At 47.2% G+C, this 20449-nt stretch overlaps 1 protein-coding gene across 1 annotated transcript in view; it reads right to left on the bottom strand.

The window, feature by feature from the left end:
- NEGR1 (neuronal growth regulator 1) overlaps positions 1-20449 on the bottom strand; it is a gene marked incomplete at both ends in the record, with an annotated part of 237853 nt that overhangs the window by 125735 nt on the left and 91669 nt on the right. The window contains one exon of the mRNA XM_084290681.1: positions 1886-2118. Coding sequence (XP_084146807.1) covers positions 1886-2118 — 233 coding nt within the window. The remainder of the gene's footprint in view (positions 1-1885; positions 2119-20449) is intronic.

Raw genomic sequence — 20449 nt, 5'->3', positions numbered from 1 at the left:
TATAAGCAGAACACACACAGGTCTTCACAGAACAGCTGCCTCTGAGGAAAAGTTGTAAAAATGACTGAGTGATGGCTTTCTGGCTCTCCTGATATTCTTTCTGCCACAACTACCCTTAGCGCTTACAGAGTTAGAGTCTAACATACAAACCATCGGGGTCTGAAGGTCCAGCGGTTAAGAATAATTAGTCTGAGAAGCATTTCATACGTGTTACTTGTAAGGGATTCTGGTGTGCCATATGGATTAATAGAGATTGCCATTTCAATTCTTCTGTTTTATATTCATTGCTTTATTACTCATAAAAATGCAAAAGAAAATGTTAATGATGATTACACCAAAGACTAATAAATTAAAGCCTTAGGTTATACTTTGCATTTCTGAAGATATAAATGCAATCGCTTAATAATTATGCATATTTTAACTATTGAGTTATTATTTCTCTATATTTTTGCAGTTTGCCTAATTAATTTTAAGCTCCTGTTTATATGTTTTATAAATGCAATTAATTTCCAACTATTTTTTTAGCCCCTTGTGCGAGGGCATTAGCTATTACAAAGATAATCAGAACTAAGAACTGTTCACCCTGGAACAGTGCTATCAATACTGCGTAAAGCTGACACCCCTGTTCTGCAGCACCTGTAACAGAAAACCATCTCCTGGAAATAAATGGACTTCTCTACTTAACGATATTGGGATCTTAGTCAGTACTTCCATGAGAAAATTGTGGTCTCATTGAAAGAAAAACTATGGATTTTTATGTTACAGCAAAATCAGCTTACATTTGTCTTAACCTGTTTATTTTGCTCTTAATGAATTGTGCGTTTATATTTTTGAAAGAAACCTGCTTTACTCACTCTCATTTGGCTGATGAGTTAATTCTTGCTGTTATAACCGTGTTTGTGATGGCACACACCAGAGAAGACACTCGAGGTGCTCAGATGAATGACTCTGCCTTTCACACACCAGCTGAATGCAGACACCTGGGTGAGAGCCCCGGGGACAGGACGCCCACCCCACGGCCAGGCTGAGGGCGATGGGCACAGCCAGAAGCCCCCGGAGCCGTGGCTCACCGCTGGCATGCAGCACGGCCCTGGCACCGCTCCTGCCCGGCCCCGTTCTTATTTCTGAACACGTCTTGGCAGCACGAAGACAGTGAGGTTGTTTCTGGCAATACTGGGTTTCAGTGTGACAATGCAGAGGCTGGAAACCTTCTCCCAACTCTCTACATGAGCATGCACCCATACTCGATGCCTAGGCTGAGCACAATGCAAAGCAAACACATTTTGAGCCACACAGGAGACTACAGCAAACAGAGAGACACCTGCACAATACCACTCCAGGGAACAAAACTGCTGTACTTGTATTTTCCTTTCGTATTTTTGCCCTCCACATAACAACCATGTTCAGGTATCTTTCATTAAACTGTGCACTGAGACAGCCATCATGAGCTACAACAGAGCACATGTCTGTCTTGAAATGGCCTGCTAGGACTCCTGGCCACTTCTAGCCCCCAAAGGAATGACTGCAGCTGGGGATCTGCTCCCCCAGCAGAGGCTGCAGGTAAGCCAGGCAATGTCAGAAATTTTACCAAAAACGGGCAATCAGAGCTAGCGTCAACTGCTGAACCATTCAGTACTATCTATTTGCTGGGACCTGGAACCGACTGTCAACATACATTCCAATTTTATGCATGACCAGTGAAGGGCAGGTAGACTTAAATAGATCAAAGATTGGATTGCGAAAACACTTTCTATAAAATATATACAGTCTATGGCTGCATATACCAAAAAAAAAAAAAAAGTGCTTAGCTGGCTTTTCTCATCTATAAACACAGATTTTTCTAGTACATTTTCCATGACAATTTGCAATTAGTTTAAACACATACCTTGTACAGTTAAGTGCACCTGCATGGTTCTCGGAGTATGCTGAGTTTGCACAGAGCAGGTGTAGGGACCATCGTCTGTCACATCTACGTCCTGTATCTGCAGGCTGTATTCTCTTCTATTTGCTGTCGCGATTGAAACTCGGGGATCTACTGACCACTTATCACTTCCAGCAAAAATAATACTTGACCGATTCAGCCAGGCACCTTTTGACGCTCCATCTTCCAAATAACACCTGGGGAAAAAAAAGTGAAACCATTAAGTACGCAAATCTAAACATTTTCAAACACCATTAACCTGCCATTGATTTTTTACACCGAATACAGCTACAGTACCTTAGACTTGAACCTCAAAATACATGAGTCATTTGTTAATTCGCAAATCATCCTAAAACCAAAAACCAATCTTACAAACAGGCAATAAACAAATAAGTCTTTTGCTATGCTCTCCCTGTCTGATTTCCCTGCTGTGAGTGCTCAGGGCAGCAGCAGGGAGGAAGCCTCGTTTTTCCTGAGCTCAGCTCAGTGCCTGCCTGTCGTAGCCCATCCAGGGTCAGCCCACGAGGACCAGCCATGGGCCTGTGCAGAACTGCTGTCCTTTTCCTAAGATGCAATAAACTTCTGCTCGTTTAGTTAAGGAACCAAAAAACTTTCTCCACCAAAAATTATAATGACACCTTAGAATCTAAAAAATGTCTTTTTCTTCTCAACAGAGAAGAAATTGCTGATCTCCTGCTCAGGACATCTTGTTTGAAGTAAGCGTGCACTCAGTTAGCACGGAGTTTCCTGCAGACAGCAATGAAAGGTAAAGCATAGTTCTGCTACAACCTTTTTAAGACATTCGTGGTATGGTAGTGACACAAGTAAGCGTGATTTGTTTAAAATGCCATTCTTTAGCTTTTGCACAGTTATTGTTTATTAGCACAATCACATCAAACACGGTGTCCTTAGGGGCAGAAGAGTCGCCTTAATCAGAGCCCGGGGAGTACCGACACCGTGCAACAGACGCAGCTGCACCCCAGACAGATCCCTTTCTTTCTACATTGTAGTTCAGAAGTATTCCTCCATAAAGACTTTTTTTTTGACTGAGTAAAAAGTGCAGCTGTAGAATGAAAATACATCTATCTGAAGAGTTTGACAGCATTTCGACACAATACCTCAGGGGTTTGAACACGGCACTGGAGATTGCGAGGGAATTGTGAGCTGAATGCACCAGCCCCGGTACTGCCAACTGTCCAAAAGTAATCAGTTGGAAAATACAAAGAACAAGGTGTATTGAAAAATCTAATCCGTAGTCCATTTCACCATCTGTAGAATCAAATCCCAGTAGGACTATTAAAGGTCAGTGCTAATTGAAAATCTTTTCTGTAGATATGCGACCAAAAAAGAAAACCCAAGCCAACATCCCAGCATAACGGCAGTACAACCTTCTCCTAAGGTAATTAGGCCCTGCAATATACTGCTGTTGTCAGTATTTTGTGTCATGCGTTAGAAAACATTTGCAATTTCTCTAAAATAGCTTTTCCTCTCATGTTGCTCGCTTGCACACTGGGACGAGGAGAAACGCACTCTCAGGGATACTACAACGGGTCACTGACAAGTCCCAGGGGCAGGGCATCCAGCACAGTTACTAAAACTTGTAAAAGCAGGAATAAGGAAGGGATAAGAAGGAATAAAGGAAGCAGGTAAGAAGCTAGTGAGGAATTCTGATGGCATTTCTCAGCAACTGGCTCTTGAGGAAGAGGCGAGCACCTCGCTGGGAAGGGCAGCTCGCGCCTTCCCCTGCCTGCAGCCGTGGAGGTGCGGGAGCGGCAGCACAGAGGCACGGATCCTGATGGCTTAGGGCTTGGATTAATCTTTCTGAAACATCTGGAGAGAGCCTGGGGACACCGGTGATGGGTGGGAGAGCGGGAGGCTGGGCAGCATTCGCAGGCACTCGGCAGTCCCAGGGGCACTGCGACATGTGCTAGGGCAGCGCCATCTGGGTTCCACCCGGCTGCAAATAATGATGAGCAAAGGCTGTCTCGACTAGGGATGCACTCTTGAACTGCAGTCAGAGAGATGATTTTTGTGAGCCACAAGGAAAACACATGAAGGAGCAGAGAGCCAGGAAAGAAAGCATAATGACGGGAAGAAAACCATTAAACACCAGCAAAGCACAGGCTGTGCGAAGTACGGGAATACAGCGAGAATGCAGGCACTGGAGATACTGCAAGTGCCACCTGGCCACAGGCAAGGAAACACTAGCTGCAAGAAGCGAAGGCCAGGAGACAGGAGGTGAGACCTGAGCAAAAGAAATCAGAGCTTGGGCAGCAAGCACAGGGAAACAAGGCTGGGGGAAGCGTGTCCAGGAGGAGCAGCTCGGACCCGGAACGAGCAGTGCCCAGCAGCGCGCCGCACGGACCAGGCAGAGCGCCTGACGGGGTCCAGGGCAGGGAAAAGTCTGAACGGATCCATGTCTGAGAGCAGGAAACTGCAAATCCAAAAAAAAGAAAATGTACTAAAAAGGTACTATGTGACTGGAAAATAATCACCATTATCTACATTTAAGGAAATGGGGAGAGTGAATCAGGCAAATGTTAGGCTAACCACTGGGACCACAATGGAACTCAGGGCTTTAAAATGACTTCAAAAGTTGAAGGAAAGTAATTCAAAGTGCAACAGACTAATGGGACATTTTTATTTGATAAAGAGGTTCTTTACATGAAGGAAATCCAACAGCAGAAGATAATGCAATAAATCTCTTTGATAAAACATTAAAATAGTGCAACTATGGAAACTGTTAAATAGAAGAAAATGGTGATTTAGTAGCTTAAGCATATGGTGGCATTGTTTAAAGGGAAAAATGACATTCCCATTAGGAATAAGAAACTAGAAGCATCGGGCTGAAATTCTTCACAAATGGATCATGAAAATAACTATTCAGTCATTTAATTAATGATCTCAACATGGAATCTGAATAGAAAGATAACTCTGATAGCAGCTGTGTGCGGCACGGGGTAAGAAACCAGTTTATATAGCTGAGAATTGGGATGTCAGGGGGAAGCATCGCTTTGAGGACAGAGCTCAGCAGAAGCTTGTGGGTCCCTGCAGGACTTCTGTGGGCTCTGGACTCGTTCTACAAGTGCAAGGAGCAGCTCTGAAAGTCCTCCAAACGCTGACATATTGATGAGAGCCAACAGAGGGCTGGGGTGAAGCAGGGAAACCTCAGACGTTCCCCGGTATTTCTACAGCGCGTTTCTGCAGCGGTTGGGGGCAGTCAGTTACCGATGGGTGTTTCTGACAGTACAATTTCACTTCACACTGGTGCTGACATTTATTTATGTGTCACTGTCCCCCTCCACCATGCAGGAAGGCATTCTCACCAAGATGAAGCCAACCCCTCCTTGCCCAGCACACAAAACAGCCTCACAAGTGCCCCGCTGCCTGGGCAGCTCATAAGAACAAATTAGCTTGGCTTAGGAAGAAAAGGGCTAACAGAAGTTGAGATTTGTGGTTAAGAATTCATGACAGAAGCAGGATTCCCATCAGATTTAAAGCGAGCCCCAGGACGGCGGCTGCTGTCCTGGCTGGGAGCGGCACGGGTCCGACCGAGCCCAGCCTCCCGAGCGCTCTGCCCATGAACACTGCCTGGGGGTGTTGGGGCTGGCACGCTGAGAAAAGGCACAACGGAGCAGCACGGAAGGCAACGTGGGACCTCTGGCTGTTTCATCTGATACACAAAAGTATTTTACGTGCAATAGCTTTGTAAAACAAAGAAGCTTTGAGTATTAATGCCTGTACTCTCCTAGTGCAGGGGTGTCGTGGATAGAGGTGAAAACCTGATAAAACCAGCTGTCTTTTATGCAGTGCTAATTAACAACAGGAATGCAGTGCACAACTGCGGTGTAAAACATGAAAACCGAGTGATAAAGATGGAAGAGAGTTTTAGTTGTTGTGGAAGACTTTCAAGTTTGATGGAAAAAAAAAAAAGGTATTTCTACAAATGTACCAAGGAGAAACCATTTGGGGCTCTTGTTCAGACTGTCTGAGCGTGTTGGGTTGTGGAAGCACATCGGGTCCAACAGAAGATGGTATTCAAAAGGGCTCAGATACAGGTCCTTCCCCAAACAGGCTCCTTCAGTACCCCAGAGCAACCTTTTCTCTACATTTACTCAGAACCCACGCATATTCCCTAACCCTGTGAGAATGAGATGACGTGAAAATGTTGCAGAATTTGGCAGAAATATTTTGCACAGAGTAGCCTTTGAATTAAATAGCAGCCAACGTGCAGTATTTTCCCAGTATGCACGCAATACACAATGTATAAAGTGCATATTTACTCCATGGAAGAAGCAATCAAATGATTCATCTCAGAAATGTTTTCTAATCTAGCCAATTTAATCCCTTTCTGTGTACAAATCACTTCTCATTTCTGAAAATGCATTTATGGCTCCAAAGTGTCCCGCAGGCAGCTTGGATTGCGCATTCGCCCAGGCGTGGGACCGGGCACTGCAGCAAAGCTTCCGCTCTCCACACCTAATTTCAGGGGAACGAGGGTGACAAATGAGAATTTTTTTCCCTTTAAATGAAGGATTGGTCTCCAGTTTTTCCATGCATTTATAATTTTCTACTAAAAGCAGTCTTTCCATACCCCAAATATGGGGTGTAACCAACTGACTTTGTATGGATGAATGTTTGCAAAGAACCACCAGGAACAACAAAGCTGTCGCGTCCTGGGGGCAAGGAGTGGGCAGGAGGCAGTGGGGAGGAGACAGGGGCCTCCCGGGGGAGCCAGCGAGAGCTGTGGGAGGTGAGTTGGGATGGGGCACAGCGGGGAGCTGAGCCAAGCCTTGGCCTTCGGACTGCAGCAGAGCACTGGAGCAAAACGTGATAAAAAGCCTCAAAGAGGAGTCGCCAAGCTAAGCTTTACGAAAAGCCTAAAATTTGTTTTTGTGCTGTGGAAAGATTTGCCCTGGAGGCTTGCAGACCTTCCAGGGACCTGAAGCACACCCACGAACGTTTTCAAGAGAGTGTGAGCAGAGGGTTGCTTCCATGCAACTCTATGAAGAACTGGGAGCCTCCACTGCAGTTCCTCGCGATTAGCCTGGTCCTCCAGCGAGGAGCCCGACTCCTGCTCAGCACCTTCTGGGTCTACGAGCAGCAGACGCGGCACCCGATGATGCCGGAGCCCCGCAGAGCACCGGGCCCCACAGGCCGACCCCACGGGAGGTGCCCGATGCCCCCTCCTCACCTCTGCCTCCGTTGGAGCTCCCTGCGCATCACGGCAGCACTTTGCCAGCGCACGTTTTCAACTCTATGCACAGCACCGATTATTTTTATAAGTTAATAATAGCATAGGAGTACAATTAAGGAAAGCGTAACAATCTTTGAATAAAAGAGAGTTTTGCTCTTTTTACCTTTACATTGCTTGGAAAATTATCGATTAAATTACAGCTGAACTCAGAAGATATTTCTTCTATTTCTAAACTTAGAAGATTGGAAAAAAACAATTTATTTTGTAACTGATGATGGTAATCAGAAATTCTCTACTCAACAAGCATAAAAACTAGATTTTAATGTTAGTTGTCATGCGGATGAAGGTATTTTACAATGTTTCTAATCATTATTAATGGGGATGATCTTCTGTAATTTGTAAGCACAGAGAAATACAGTCTCACCCAGTTTCCTCAAAGTTTTTAATCCTTTCTTTTTGATGCCTCCCACTCCCCTAGCTCCCCAGTCCATTATTTCCCAATAATGAAAACACAGACCTATTAATCTCCGTAAAAGCATCCCTTCCCACTTGTTTAATTAGGGCTGTGCACGTCCTTTTCCATGACTGCCCCCAGAGTGCCGCAGTGGAGCTTGTGCCCCGTGCCCGGGGCACACACACGCAGCAGGTCTGCCCTGCATGTGCCTGTCCAATCTGCTTGTCTCCAAACTGCCCTAAATGCACGGTCTGGGGCTAAATCTGGATGGTGCTTGGCCAGTACTTAAAAATTACAAAAAAAAAATCTTCATTAAGTAAGACCAAAAGCCACCATTATCCCCAGTCCTCGTGCAATTACTTACTTGACCTGAATCGCACAGCCGCGGATAAGAACCCTACACGCTGCCCTACAGGCCCGCAGTTGAACGCAGGCCCCAAACCCTTCGGGTCCCCCCGGCCCCGTGTGCCTCCCCGCGGTGCTCCCACCCCCCGGCCCCTCTGCTGGGGGCAGCTTGTGGCACCCCGGGGTGCTTCCTCCATAGATCCCCAGCAGTAAGGCAGGCCCCAGGTGGGACACGAACCGCTCGTGTGTAGGCTGCCTGTCTGACACCAGCAGTCCTGCTGCCGTCTGTGTGGCAAGGCCTATGGCGTGTACCTAAAGCCCCGGAATCCTTCCTTTTTCCCCGAAAAGCGAGAAGGATTTGACGTGAAGGATGTCTGCAGTGTGCTGTAAGCGCTGCTCTGGGTGCCAGCTCCCTCAGCAGCCGGCAGCGTCCCCCTGCCAGCAGCCGGCGGTGGGCGAGCTCTCGCCGTGGGGAAAGCAGGTGTGAGGCGCTTAATGGAGCTGTTATTGCTTACTGCAGCATCTTTTCTCCAGTGAAATTGGTTTAGGCACTGAGCTATAGCTGCTTTTCATTCAAAGGGAGCCTTTCTGCAGAGCGCAGGAAACCTCTGCAAAAAGCAGCGCTGCTGAAATGTCCCGGCCTTACCGCGGGATCGGCCGCGGGCCAAGTGGTAGGGGAGGGGAGGGGAGAAACAGGGGGTCGGGGATGGGCTGGGGAGGACACCCAGAGAAGCAACATCTTTCCCCAAGAAGCTACACTATTTAGGAAACATGCAGATGTTAAAATATCCTGCAGAGGGAGACTGTTGTGTCGCAAATGGCCGGAAATCTGCAGACGGTTTCTGGAAAGTCTGATAAACAGGAGTTATGTAAAGCCGGGGAGACCAGCAGCTGCCGCGAAACAGCATCTGAAATCAGACCCACAAAGCTTGGTCTCGCAGCAACATCAACAGACCTAACACGTAACTTGGCTTTGCCTGGCACCTCCATTGTACGGCAGGTCCTTAGCTCTATGGTAAAAATGCTTTCTGCTCAAAAAATATCAGCAGCGTTCAGCCGGGATGTGATGGGGCTTCTGTGCGTAATGGTGCACCTTCCCCGCACACACTCACCCCCCTGTGCTGAGCCCTGTGCCCTTTCCTGGCTCACAGCAAATAAAAACCCATTGCAGATGCGTGTGCTACATGTCTGCAACAGCAGCAGATGGGCCAGCATTAGAAGATAAGTGGTGCTAATGGATGGAGTATAGATTTCAGGTCCTTTCCTCACTGCAGCCACTGGTTCCCAGCAAATGCTTGTGAACTTTGCAGCGTTCGATTTAAAGGTCCTGCAAACACTGCAAGCGTTGTGTTGTTTCCCCAGAAAGCCCCTCACTTCTGTCCCCCGTGCATGCCCCAGCCCCACCAGGTCACCACATCACCGTGTCACTACAGCACCACCTCACCGTGGCCACCGCAGCTTCTCCTCCCCGGCACCCCGGTGGCTGTGGGGCCGCCAAGCCCTCTCCTTCCCGCTCGGTACCCAGCCTCCTTCCACACCCAGCAGTCCCGGCGTTCCCGTTGTGTTGGTGGTACAAGGAGCTCTGGCTCCGTGCTGAAGTGGGAGCATGCACAAACGAGCCTTTTTCCTCTGATCTTTGCTCTGAAAGTGCTCAGCTGTCAAATCACCGCAAGCTGTAGTCGGTACCAAACCCTTCTAGAGGAGGTTTTCTTTCCAGGTTCAGATGTTGTGTGCCTCCCTGACTGGGGAAGGAGGTCTCCAAGCCCATCTCTGCCCATGCATTGGGGAAGTAGGTGCTGGAGGAGAGGGGCCCCTCCGGAGCTGCTCAGGCAGGATCCCTCCAGTAAAAATATCATATCCCACATGAGGCTGGGGTGAGCCTCCATCAGGATGAGCCTCCATCAGGGACGAGCCTCCAGCCAGGAGCAGCCTCCACCAGGATGAGCCTCCCACCAGCCGTGCTCGGAGCCACCCTGGGCAGGCAGCACACAAATGCCTCACGCTGACAGCAAACAAGTGAGCGATGTCTCAGCATCTTCCCCTTTCAAGCTGAGCACACTAGACACGTCTGAGACTTTTTTACCTGCTGTTTGCATCTAAGTAACTCATTTAGCACGGTATCACTGCCCTTACTCATAATTAGAGTAAGGCTAATAACTCTCCTTTAGAGGGAGACTTTCTCCCCCACCGACCTGCCTGTTCAGTGGCGCTCCGCAGCAGTCACGCTGCCGTCCAGAGCAGCCATTTGGAATGGAGAACTGCAAGTTCAGGCAGAAACCAAGATAACTCTTTAAATATTTGCTGACCCATGGACTTTTTCAAAAGGAATAGATAACCGTATGAGCGTTTTATCTGGCAAACTGCCTGAGATAAATGGGGATTCACGCTACCTGAACTGTTATGAGTAATTAGCATAATTAACCTCCCTGCTCTGCTCCTGTGCCATTTCCACCGTTCCAGAGCACCGACACAGAGCTTGTAACGCCAGGACAGGTCAGCTTTTGTGCCCTGTAGTGGGGCACAACAAAGTTGCCTGGTACCCACCGACCCACTGAGGAGACAGACGATGGAGAGGGAAGGGCAGGGGGGCGGCGAGCCCGGCACAGCACCCATCAGCTCCGTGCTGCCCTGAGACACCTCGGGATTACAGCTGCCTGCAGAGCAAAGGTGCAGTGACATCTACATAGGAAACTTTGTAATGGAAAAGCAGTAGAATATAAGTAAAATGTAGCATAATAAGATTTTTAACTGAAAGTATAATTTATTTTTTTTTCTGTGAAAAACATTTTAATTCTCTAAAAATATTTTCCCAATCAAGGGCCAGAATATCTGCATTAATTTAAGCAGACCCTGCTCTAATTCAGTGCTTATCTGTTTCTGTGCTAAAGGGTGATTTTAGGATATAAAGGGTGATTAATTAATTAAATATTAATTAAGGGATTAAATAATTAAGGATTAGTTAAAAGATTAATTAAAATCCTTTAGGACTTTAGGACATAACAGGTGATTTCAGCAGTGGTAACTATGGGATGTATGTGATGCAAAGGCTGTATGTTCAAACCGAAATTGATAAGTCATTAACGTAACTCTTCACGAGGCCCTTCCCATTTTCACCATACGCAAGCAGACATCAGACCTCCGGACACTCGGGACGGAGCCACAGGAACCAGGGAGGTTCTGGTGTCCCCCAGGGATGCTCCAAAAGAGCTTTGGCAAATTCATTTGTTCAATCCCAAACAAGCTCACCACGAGCTGCAGTGACAAACTGGCTGCAGAAGTACTTCTCCGTCTGCTTTTTCGATCCGCCCTGCCTGCTGCTCTTGCTCAGCACCCCCGGGGACATCCTGCACCCCCGTCTGCCCCAGGAGGTGGCCCCGTTGGGCAGGGACAGGGACAGGGACAGGGAAAGCATCCCAGCTGCCAGAACTCAATTGTGGCTGGGTTTTTACTTATATATTCCCACCCTTTTTCTCAGATGCTTTCATATCAAAATGAACAAAAGGTACAGCGCAAAGCTGCAAATTATTATTTTTAATTACCTCGTGGAAGCACAGATTTTCTCTTTGAAGACCCAGAAACAGCACCGACCAAGGTTACTGGCTCTGACTGTCTTGGTTTCATTTTTAGTAACTCCTGGCTCAGTCCTATTGTTTGAAACTTCGCAAAGTGCTGGCTGCTGCATTTGATATTTATTAACTCTGCAGGTTTGTGATACAGGAACACGCACTTCCCAAAATTAAGGAAAAGAATTTTCCCATGCCGAACAGCCAGTAAACAATTTGCTGCGTGGTTTTGTCCTCATTATTCTGCACTATTTCTTAAGGGAGAGGAGTCTTTGAAAATTTGAGAGCCCATCATGTTTGTTTTACAGCAATAGATAAGTCAGCTGTTTCTTCTGATGGTGAAAGCCAATCCAGATGGTAAATTCTTTCCCTGCTTTTCGCCACATGACAATGAAACACAAATTAAAGGAATGAAAAGCAACATAAGCTCTGAGACCATGGATCTAGGCAAAGGATCTTGCCTAGAGGATGAGAAAGCATCGGGGCTATGAAAACGCTGTGTTACTTTCCAAATCTTCAATATCACAGCATTTTCTTCAAGGATGTTAGCATTCAGAAATATATGGCGGAATTAAAACAGCTATGATACTAATTAACTGCGGTTAGTTCTGATTCAAAACAGATACATCAGTCCTCATTTTTAATGCTAAAACAAAACAAAGATTTCCTCACTGAAGTTCTGACAAAAAAAGAGGGCTAACAACTGGAGATTATTACGGTCTCACACACTAGGGAAAATATAATGAGTGTGGGGTGGCTGCTCGGCTCCTCAGCAACACAAACACGGCAATTTGCTAACGAACACGGCAGCGCGGCTGTGCCAGCTCCAGGGGTGGCAGGAGGCAGAGGAGAGCCCAGGTGGGCAGCGTGGCCGGGGGGGAGGCCGGCCAGGAGCTGCCCCGCTCCCCAAAGGGCACCGCCACCCTCGTGCCACCGGGTTTGTCACCGGCACCGTGGGGACACCGGGCTGCACCCCAACAGCCCCGGGGAGCCAAGCCAGGAGTGCTTCCTGGTACTTGGTCATTTACAAAAAAATGCAACAAGAAAAAGCAAAATGAAAAGAAAACACAGGGATCCTTTACCGGCCTTCACACGGGTCTGCAGACCTTTTTTTCTCTGTATTTTTAGAAGTTACTAACTCCTGGCATACCGGTCTGTCTGAGCTATCTATTACCACAAATCATGTCACTCTAAAAAGGATAAAGTGATTGGGCTGTTTCCTTTGCCTTCTGATTTCTTAATATTCAGGTTTAATGTTTCACATGTATTATTTTATTTATTTTTTTTCTGAATAGCCTATTTTTCACTCAAGACTTAATGAAAAAAACATTATTTCCAAGTGAAACAAGTTGTACTTTAAGATTTACTTATAATAATATCGACACTATGGGTAAATAAGATACACAAGACAGGAGATGATTGTGTACCGTGTCGTGTCCTTTATCGGATCGGTATTGACCCGGGACTCTTGTTCGAGGAGGTAATGCTAACCCTGCAATACAATTCTCTCCAGGTTGGTTTAAGTAAAATAATAGAGTTAATGACAGAAGCAAAGCTACCTAGAGAGGTATAATTCATCATGGAGTGTTTCATGCCATTATCTTAAAAACATACAGTGTAGTAATCACTTGAAGTAGTGATAACACATAATTGTATGCTTCTCATAAATTATAGGTGAATGGGAGTTTCAGCTAATGAGTGCCAAATAGCAGCTCAGGAACTGTAGTGATTACAGAAGATGTGGTGATGAATGCATTTATTATTGGGGTATTGCAAATCTTTTTATAGCGGAGATGGCAAGCTTAGAAATAAATAACCAGCCACAGAGGCAGCTGCGAGTCCAGCCAGGACAGCCAGGCTCTCCGCGCGGTTCAGTGGCCTGGCACAGCAACGCCGTGAGGCTGGTCAAAGCGAGACGAAAAGGAGAGAACAGGAGTCGGGCCGGAACGTCTGCATCCATGTGCACACACGTGCTGCTTGCCCACCACATGCCGAAGAGGAGCATTCTCCACACGAAGCCATCTCTAACACCAGCGCTCAGAGAAGCACCACACACATGGGTGCCTCCGGCCGCTGCCCTGCGCCGGCCGGCACGTGCTGGGAACAGAGCCATGGGGAAAGGGCGCACGACAGAACTTCAGGGAAAGAAGATGTGTGTATGAGAAAAAAGAAAAAAAGGCAGAAAAAGAAGTAGGAATCCAGCAGCAGTGGTGCCCCAGTACACACTGCAAATGGCAGGGCACGGCGCTCTCCCACGGCTGCGTCCTGGGTGCAGCGGAGCAGCCGCACTCCCACCCCGCCAAACCCCCTGCGGGTGCTGCACATCTGTGTTGGTATTTTTCCTCCTTGTCTGCAAATTCCAAGCTGTCTGGGTCAGCTAATGGTGCAATATTTTAGGATTTTTGTTGTAACAATTTGAGAATTCCCTTGCCTTTTTTTTTTTTTTTTTTTTTTTTTTTTTTTTTTTTAAGAGAAGCAGATTGTGAAAATATATTAATTTTTAAAAAGAAAGAAAAAAAAAAAAACAACAAACAAACAAAAAAAAAACGAACTAAAATATTCTGGCATTCTGTATTGTATTTTGGCATTTTTACACACTTCCCTGCAGCAATTTCTCGGCAGCCTGGCAGGGTGCTGTGTGAGAGCAGCCACTGTTGCTTCTTTCATCACCGCGCAAATAATCCAAAGGCAGCGCAAGAGAAGCAGCCCATTTCTCTGAAGTTTCTGACATGATCATAGGCCTGGGCTTCAGTCCCTGCTCCCGACTTGGAATGATCTATGGCTGAAATCTTTGCTCTTTGTCAGGCAGAGCAGAGACTACGTGCAGGTGTACTATATTTCAGGTCAGGATCTAATACATTTAGGGAAGTGCAGCCAGCAGACAAGGCCATTTCACCAATTCCATTTTTGTGGAAATATTTGAGAGGTTATTTTCAACCCACTGCAAAATGAAAATAAAATTTAAAATCTCAGAGGCTTCCATGAAATAGAATTTTCCACCCAAACTAATAACTAAATAACTCAATTCACATGACTTCTACTAGGGCTGATACATGATTTCGTCTGTGCTTATCTCCCGGAACATTTAGTTTTCTGATATACTGCTGTTTGGAATCTTAGTAATAAATAAAAATCATGGAAATCTAATTGTGCTGCAACCCTTCATTATTACGAAGCTTTCAGGAGGAAGAAGAATGACCTCTGCTCTCAGAAGAGATGAGGTTCGAGCCGGAGCTGCGCTGCCTCGCGCACACCCAGGAGCCCGGCTGCAGCCACCGCTGGCCCCGCAGCACCGCTGCCAACAGCACAGCTCCCTGGTGCTGCCAGCGGCACTGCTCAGGTGTCATCGCCACTGGGCGAGCTCCCCAGTGTCAGCAGCACCCCTGTAAACCAGCGGGGCTGCTCGGCAGGGTCTGCAGCCCTCAGGGCAAACCTTTGTACTGATGTAACCCATCGGTGTCTCGAGGGTTTTGTAACTGTGCCTGTGGAGTAACCGCAGGGGGTCCCTGCGAGGTGCCCTGTGCTGGACACGTCCCCGTGCTGGTCCTGGTCTCTCTGTTTAAGCACTCTGCGAGGAAAGGCAGGTAAAGGCCTCGCTTCACTGCAGCAGCATGGCCCCGAACGCCATCTGTTCTGTAGTCCCAGCACTCGATGAATTTTCACCTTTTAAAGGCTGTATCCCGGATCCAGTCCCTTCCCTACCACTAACATTGAAGATTCAAACAACTCTTGCCACGCATGATAATGGAAAAGGTTCAGAAAAGCATTTGCTTTCAGAATGGCAAAGCAGAGCAGAAAGGCTTTGGAATAAGATAATAAATCTGAGCTCTTGTTTCACGTACTGCTTAGTTTTTTAGTTTTTATAGACGAAACCCCTGTGTAATCCCACACACTGTCTGCCTATCTTTAACTCCATGTTGCAAAGTGTGAGGACAGTACCGGGGGTTTCGGTTACCCCAGCTGCAGCAGTGTTGCCTGTCCCTGTGGGGTGATGCTGAGCCACCACAACGCAGGACGGGCAGCAGCGTGAAGCTCCGCACTCTCACAAACAAACTGAGAGGGTAAGAACTGGCCTACGCGTGTCTCTTAAAATGGACTGAGCTTAAGACACAAATGGGTTATTATAAATCTGAGAGGATGCCTTAAATTTTTACAGATCTTCAAATATTGTGCCTAGACTTGTCATTTTTATGCCTCTACTGCTAATGGGATGAACGCTTCCTGAGCACCTTAGCAGCCTATTCTCATTTTCCATGCCGTATTTCCACCGGACACATTCATTGCAAAAATAAACGCTACCAGAGCAGTGCAGCCTTTCCAGAAGGCAGTCGAGGCAGCAGATGCCTTAGCACACCGCCACCTCCGCTCGGCTGGCTCTGTGCTCGCAGCAGACACCTGCGCGGGGGCTGCCGTGAGATGCTGCCCGCAGGGTGCGGGGTCTGGGCAAGGCAGGATGTCACCGGCTCTGCTCAGCCTGCCTCAGGGCAGCGCCAACCATGGCCCTCCAGAAGCTGGCCGCTCCAGCAGCACCCGCACGGTGCTGCTCAGTTCCTACTCCTGCTCCTTACCTGCAGCCCTGCCAAACGCGATGCCCAGTCTGCCAAACTTTCTTCCTGTTCCCAGCCTCCCGGTGGGAAGCAGCCCGGCACACCCACCCGATGCTGACTGCTCAGCGTCAGTCGTGCAGAGCTCAGAGACGAGCCCGGTCACCACACCGATGTTGGCCTGTTAGGTCTGATGCCTGCCCGCTGCCTCCGTGCAGCAGCAGCTCCTCGGGATGGTGCCCGCCCGCCAGGCACCGCTCACCAGGTTCTCTGCTGAAGATGTGAGCGACCAGGGCACACGGAGGTGATGAGCAATCTATACAAAAAAAAATCCATCGACTTACTGCATGCAAATATCTTTATAATCACTGGGAAAGCCACTTTTGAACCTGATCAGAGGTGACTGTAGGTTGTGTGACTGCTCCGAGGCAGTTGGATATAACCCGACAACATTTGTGTAACCTTTGTGTAAGAACCAACTGCTCTTCGGTGGTTTCCTTCAGTACATTACCTACACACAGACCTTTAATAATAACTAGTGGGAATTCCTTTTTTTCTTTTCATTTTATGTTTTCCATTTGAAAAAATATCCAGCTGTCTTACTGATGTTCAAAATATGTTAGCTGATCATTTGACTTGCAAAAGAGGTGGAACGCCAGAACCGCCTCTTTTGAAAGCCACGATCTCACATCGCCGGTGTCACAGAACAAATAGGCTGCTTAACAATGAATCAATTATTGATAACCTCCGTGTGTGCTGTATTAAAATGCCGAGTGGATTAACAGGTGAGGTAATCAGACTGCAAACATACCACGTACATTAAAATTCATATTTAACTAGAACAGCTGCAAACAAATCTCTGTACGTTTCTACATTAAATAATGTCTTACGCATTTTTGACTAATAAAACCAGTGCTGGCCAGAGAACGATTGCGCGGGCACTTGTTTTACAAACTGTAGCTAATTGGTGGTAGAAGCAGCAACAATTCCTCCCGTCCCACGGCTGGCCCTTTGCTGGGCACGGCTGGCTCCTCGCGTTGGGCAGAGCTGGGAGCACTCGGGCTGCCCCATCAACGTCCTCAGTGAGAAACTCAGTGAGTAACTCAGTGAGTTACTCAGTAAGTAACTCAGCAAGTAACTGGGCTGCGTGGCTGGATCACAGCACCTCCTGTGTCTCTCCCTGCTCCACTGCAGTGACGGAGGCTCTGGAAGCAAAACAAACCAAGTCCCTACCCAGGCAGCGTATGACTCTCCTTTTTCCGTATGACACAGCTACACACACCGAGCACATAATCAATGACAACTGATGCAGTAACTGTACGTGCTGTGCGCCCATCGCTGTGCAGTCACTGTAGGAACACTTAGGATCCCTACACCTTCTTGGAAGGCTGTTTGAAGGTAAAATCAGTCACGGCCAAACCCAAACACGACCAGGTAGCACGCTGTGAAGGATGGAAAGGCAGCGGCCAAGCGATGCAGTGACACCATGCATTGCCCTGTGGGGCCGCTGGCAGTGGGACCCCCCCAGCACGGCCCCCGTCCCCCCAGGGCGTGCTGCACATCCCGCATCAGGAACGGGAACGCTGCCCTGAAGGAGCTATGCAGTACACCATCCTGCTTAAACATTCGTCCCCCACACACACATCTATTTATCAATGTTTATTGAAATTAATGGAAAAAATATGTTTCCTTCTTTAATTCCTGGAGCCAGGCAAGAGCCAGCCGGCAGGCACAGCCTGTTACACCCCGAGCACGCACAGGACTGCTGAACACCAAAGGGTTACAGCCCCGTGGAGCTTGGGAGCCTTCAGCATAAGAAACAAACACTTTTTTTTTTTCTGTTTTTGATTAAATATAACTGGAAGGAATTTAGCTTGACTCTCAGCAGTAAGCTGAATTCAGAGTGCTGGGAAAGAGAAAAAATAAAAAAACACCCAAACAAACCCCAAACCTGACCACATTCCGGGCAGAAATAATTGAAAGTCCATGCAGAACCTCACCGTGACATTTCTAAAGAGTGACTTCATTAAAAATAGCTACATTTGCTATGACTGCTAATGCACCTTTCCCACTCCTTCCTAGACAAACACTTTAAATGCTGCTTCCCAGAGAGCACAGAAGGGTTTCAGCCGCCCGCCCACTTTGAGCCAGTTTTAGGTTTCTGGGTTTCCTTTTATCTGTTGCTTTTATTAATGCAGCAGCCACACTGATATAAAAATGCTCAGAAGCAGACACAGAGCGATGGAGCAGTGCTTGTCCTCGGGTGGGCACGCAGGGCAGGGGCACACCAGCATTATCCCCACGTCGCAGCTCCTCCTCCACGCGGCTCTCCTCGGGTAACTGCTTCGCAAAGTGAGGGCTGAACGGGAACAGAGGCTTCACCGACTGCAAGCAATATCCCAAGCATATTTTTATGTAAGAATTAGGGTCAAAGACCTTACTCTAGCAACTGCATTAAAAGAAAAAAAAAAATCAAGAAAAAAGTCTGATCCCCACAGGCACTAACACATCCAGCCGCACGCTGTCGGTGCTGATAGTCCTGCTGCAGGGTGCGACAGAAAGCAGCTACGTGCTTTTAAGCGAGGGTTTCAAGAACAGAAGGAATACAGTCAGCCTGGGATGGTGAGCTGGGATGGCTGGAAAATATTTGCTCTACATCTTCTCAGTATTTTTAAACATCCTGCATTTGCACCATAAATAGCACGAATCAGAATGAGGTTATTAATCTTCGAGAGCCATATACAACTGAGATTAATCAGCTTGTCTCGTAAACAGTATCTGCAACTCCAGAACAAAAAAGAAAAGCATCTTCCTAAAGAACAGACATCGGCATTAACCTCTTTTCCTCATCTTAAAATCACATCCCCATTGTAAAATATTAAAATAAAGCTTCTTTTTTTAACAGCAACTAGGCAAACATCAATAATTTAGCCTGATCTATAACAGAGGAAAGGCAACGGGCTGCAATTTACGGGCTTATTAAGAAAGCGTGGACCAAGCCATGAGCTGGGCACTGCCTGCCCACGGCCCCAGCCCCACGGAGCTGGCTGCCCCAGGTGGGTGCGGGATGTCCCCGCAGGGAGCTTCCCGCGCTGCGGGGTGACGCCGTGGGTATCGCAGCCTGAGTGCTGGGGCTCGGGGCTGGGGCTTTCCCTGGAAATTAAAGAACCCTTCAAAAAAATGGTCCAGACCCACCCGATACTGTCACACACGTAATGTATGTTCATTTACCTGTATACATTTTCAGGGTGGTGCTTGGCTAGACAATTAGCAACTTTCTGATATTAAAGTTGTTATTCCTTTCACTGCAACGATGTAGATGTACATGCAATACGCTTTATTTTTTGTTAAAGGAATAATATTATCTCTGATTAATCAAAGAGATTGGTGTCTGCAAATTTCAGAGCTTTCTTGACTTCCCCAAACAAAAACGTAAGTCAGTGCCATCCCCCAAAGTCCCTGGTCTGGTCCCAGGAAGGACCTTCTAAGAAAATTTGCAAATACGTGGAAGAGACCCAAAACACGAACTCAGAATGGCAGGGCTGTGGCTCAGGGAACCACACTATCATTTTGACAGATAATCAAATTTCCGAAGCTGCTGCATTCCAACTTTTGACTTACACAATCCGCAGAAGCAGGGAAAGCTGCTGCTGTGCTGCCCCGCCGCAGGATTACCCCCACTGTGCTCTCCCCTCGGAGCCACAGCGCGTGCGGGTGCCGGCAGGATGCACGTGCTGCTGGGCATCACCACGCTGACAGCACTTTGATGGCAGCACGGGAATAAAACTGACGGGCCTGATTGCAAGGATTGACATTATGCATTTCAAGGGATGATATTAGTTGCAAAGAGTGGAGAATTGGAACCTCATGGTTTTTAAAAGTAAGCATGTTTGGCCTTTGTTTCTTGTTTTTGTTAGCAGAAGACTGAGAATTTACCTACATAATTGCACATAAATTACATATTTGCAGACCATTGTAAAAAATAATGACCTAGCTTTCAACTGTTACACATACTCAGCTCCAATTAACTGCAGTGAAAGCTCTGTGTTTATATCCAGGGAAGAATTTGACTTAATTATTTCCAATATTTTTAATACAAATCCTGTTTGTGTGTACAGAAGCGTGTTTATGGCTATCCATGCACTGCAGGATAATGGAGGGCTGACTTCGTGCACTGCCACAGATGCCTGATTGCATGTTTATCTATAATGGGCATTTCAGTGGAATGACCCAATAATTTTGCTGGCCAGACTTATTTCAATATTGCATGTTAATTGCTAGAGTGAGCTGAAAATAGATCTTAAAATAGGATGTAGGTGGTTAGCCCCAGGGGAAAAGAGGAATGAAAGATGGAGTGTGTGATGCTGGCTATGGTCAAAAAAAAGAGCAGCAGCAGATAAGTTAGGAGCAGAGGTAGGAGTGAGC

Source organism: Netta rufina (genome assembly GCF_964035555.1).
Source record: "Netta rufina genome assembly, chromosome: 8".
In the NCBI taxonomy this organism is placed as follows: domain Eukaryota; kingdom Metazoa; phylum Chordata; class Aves; order Anseriformes; family Anatidae; genus Netta; species Netta rufina.
Note: the sequence above shows the minus strand (reverse complement) of the source record. Positions and strands in the feature narration are given on the sequence as shown.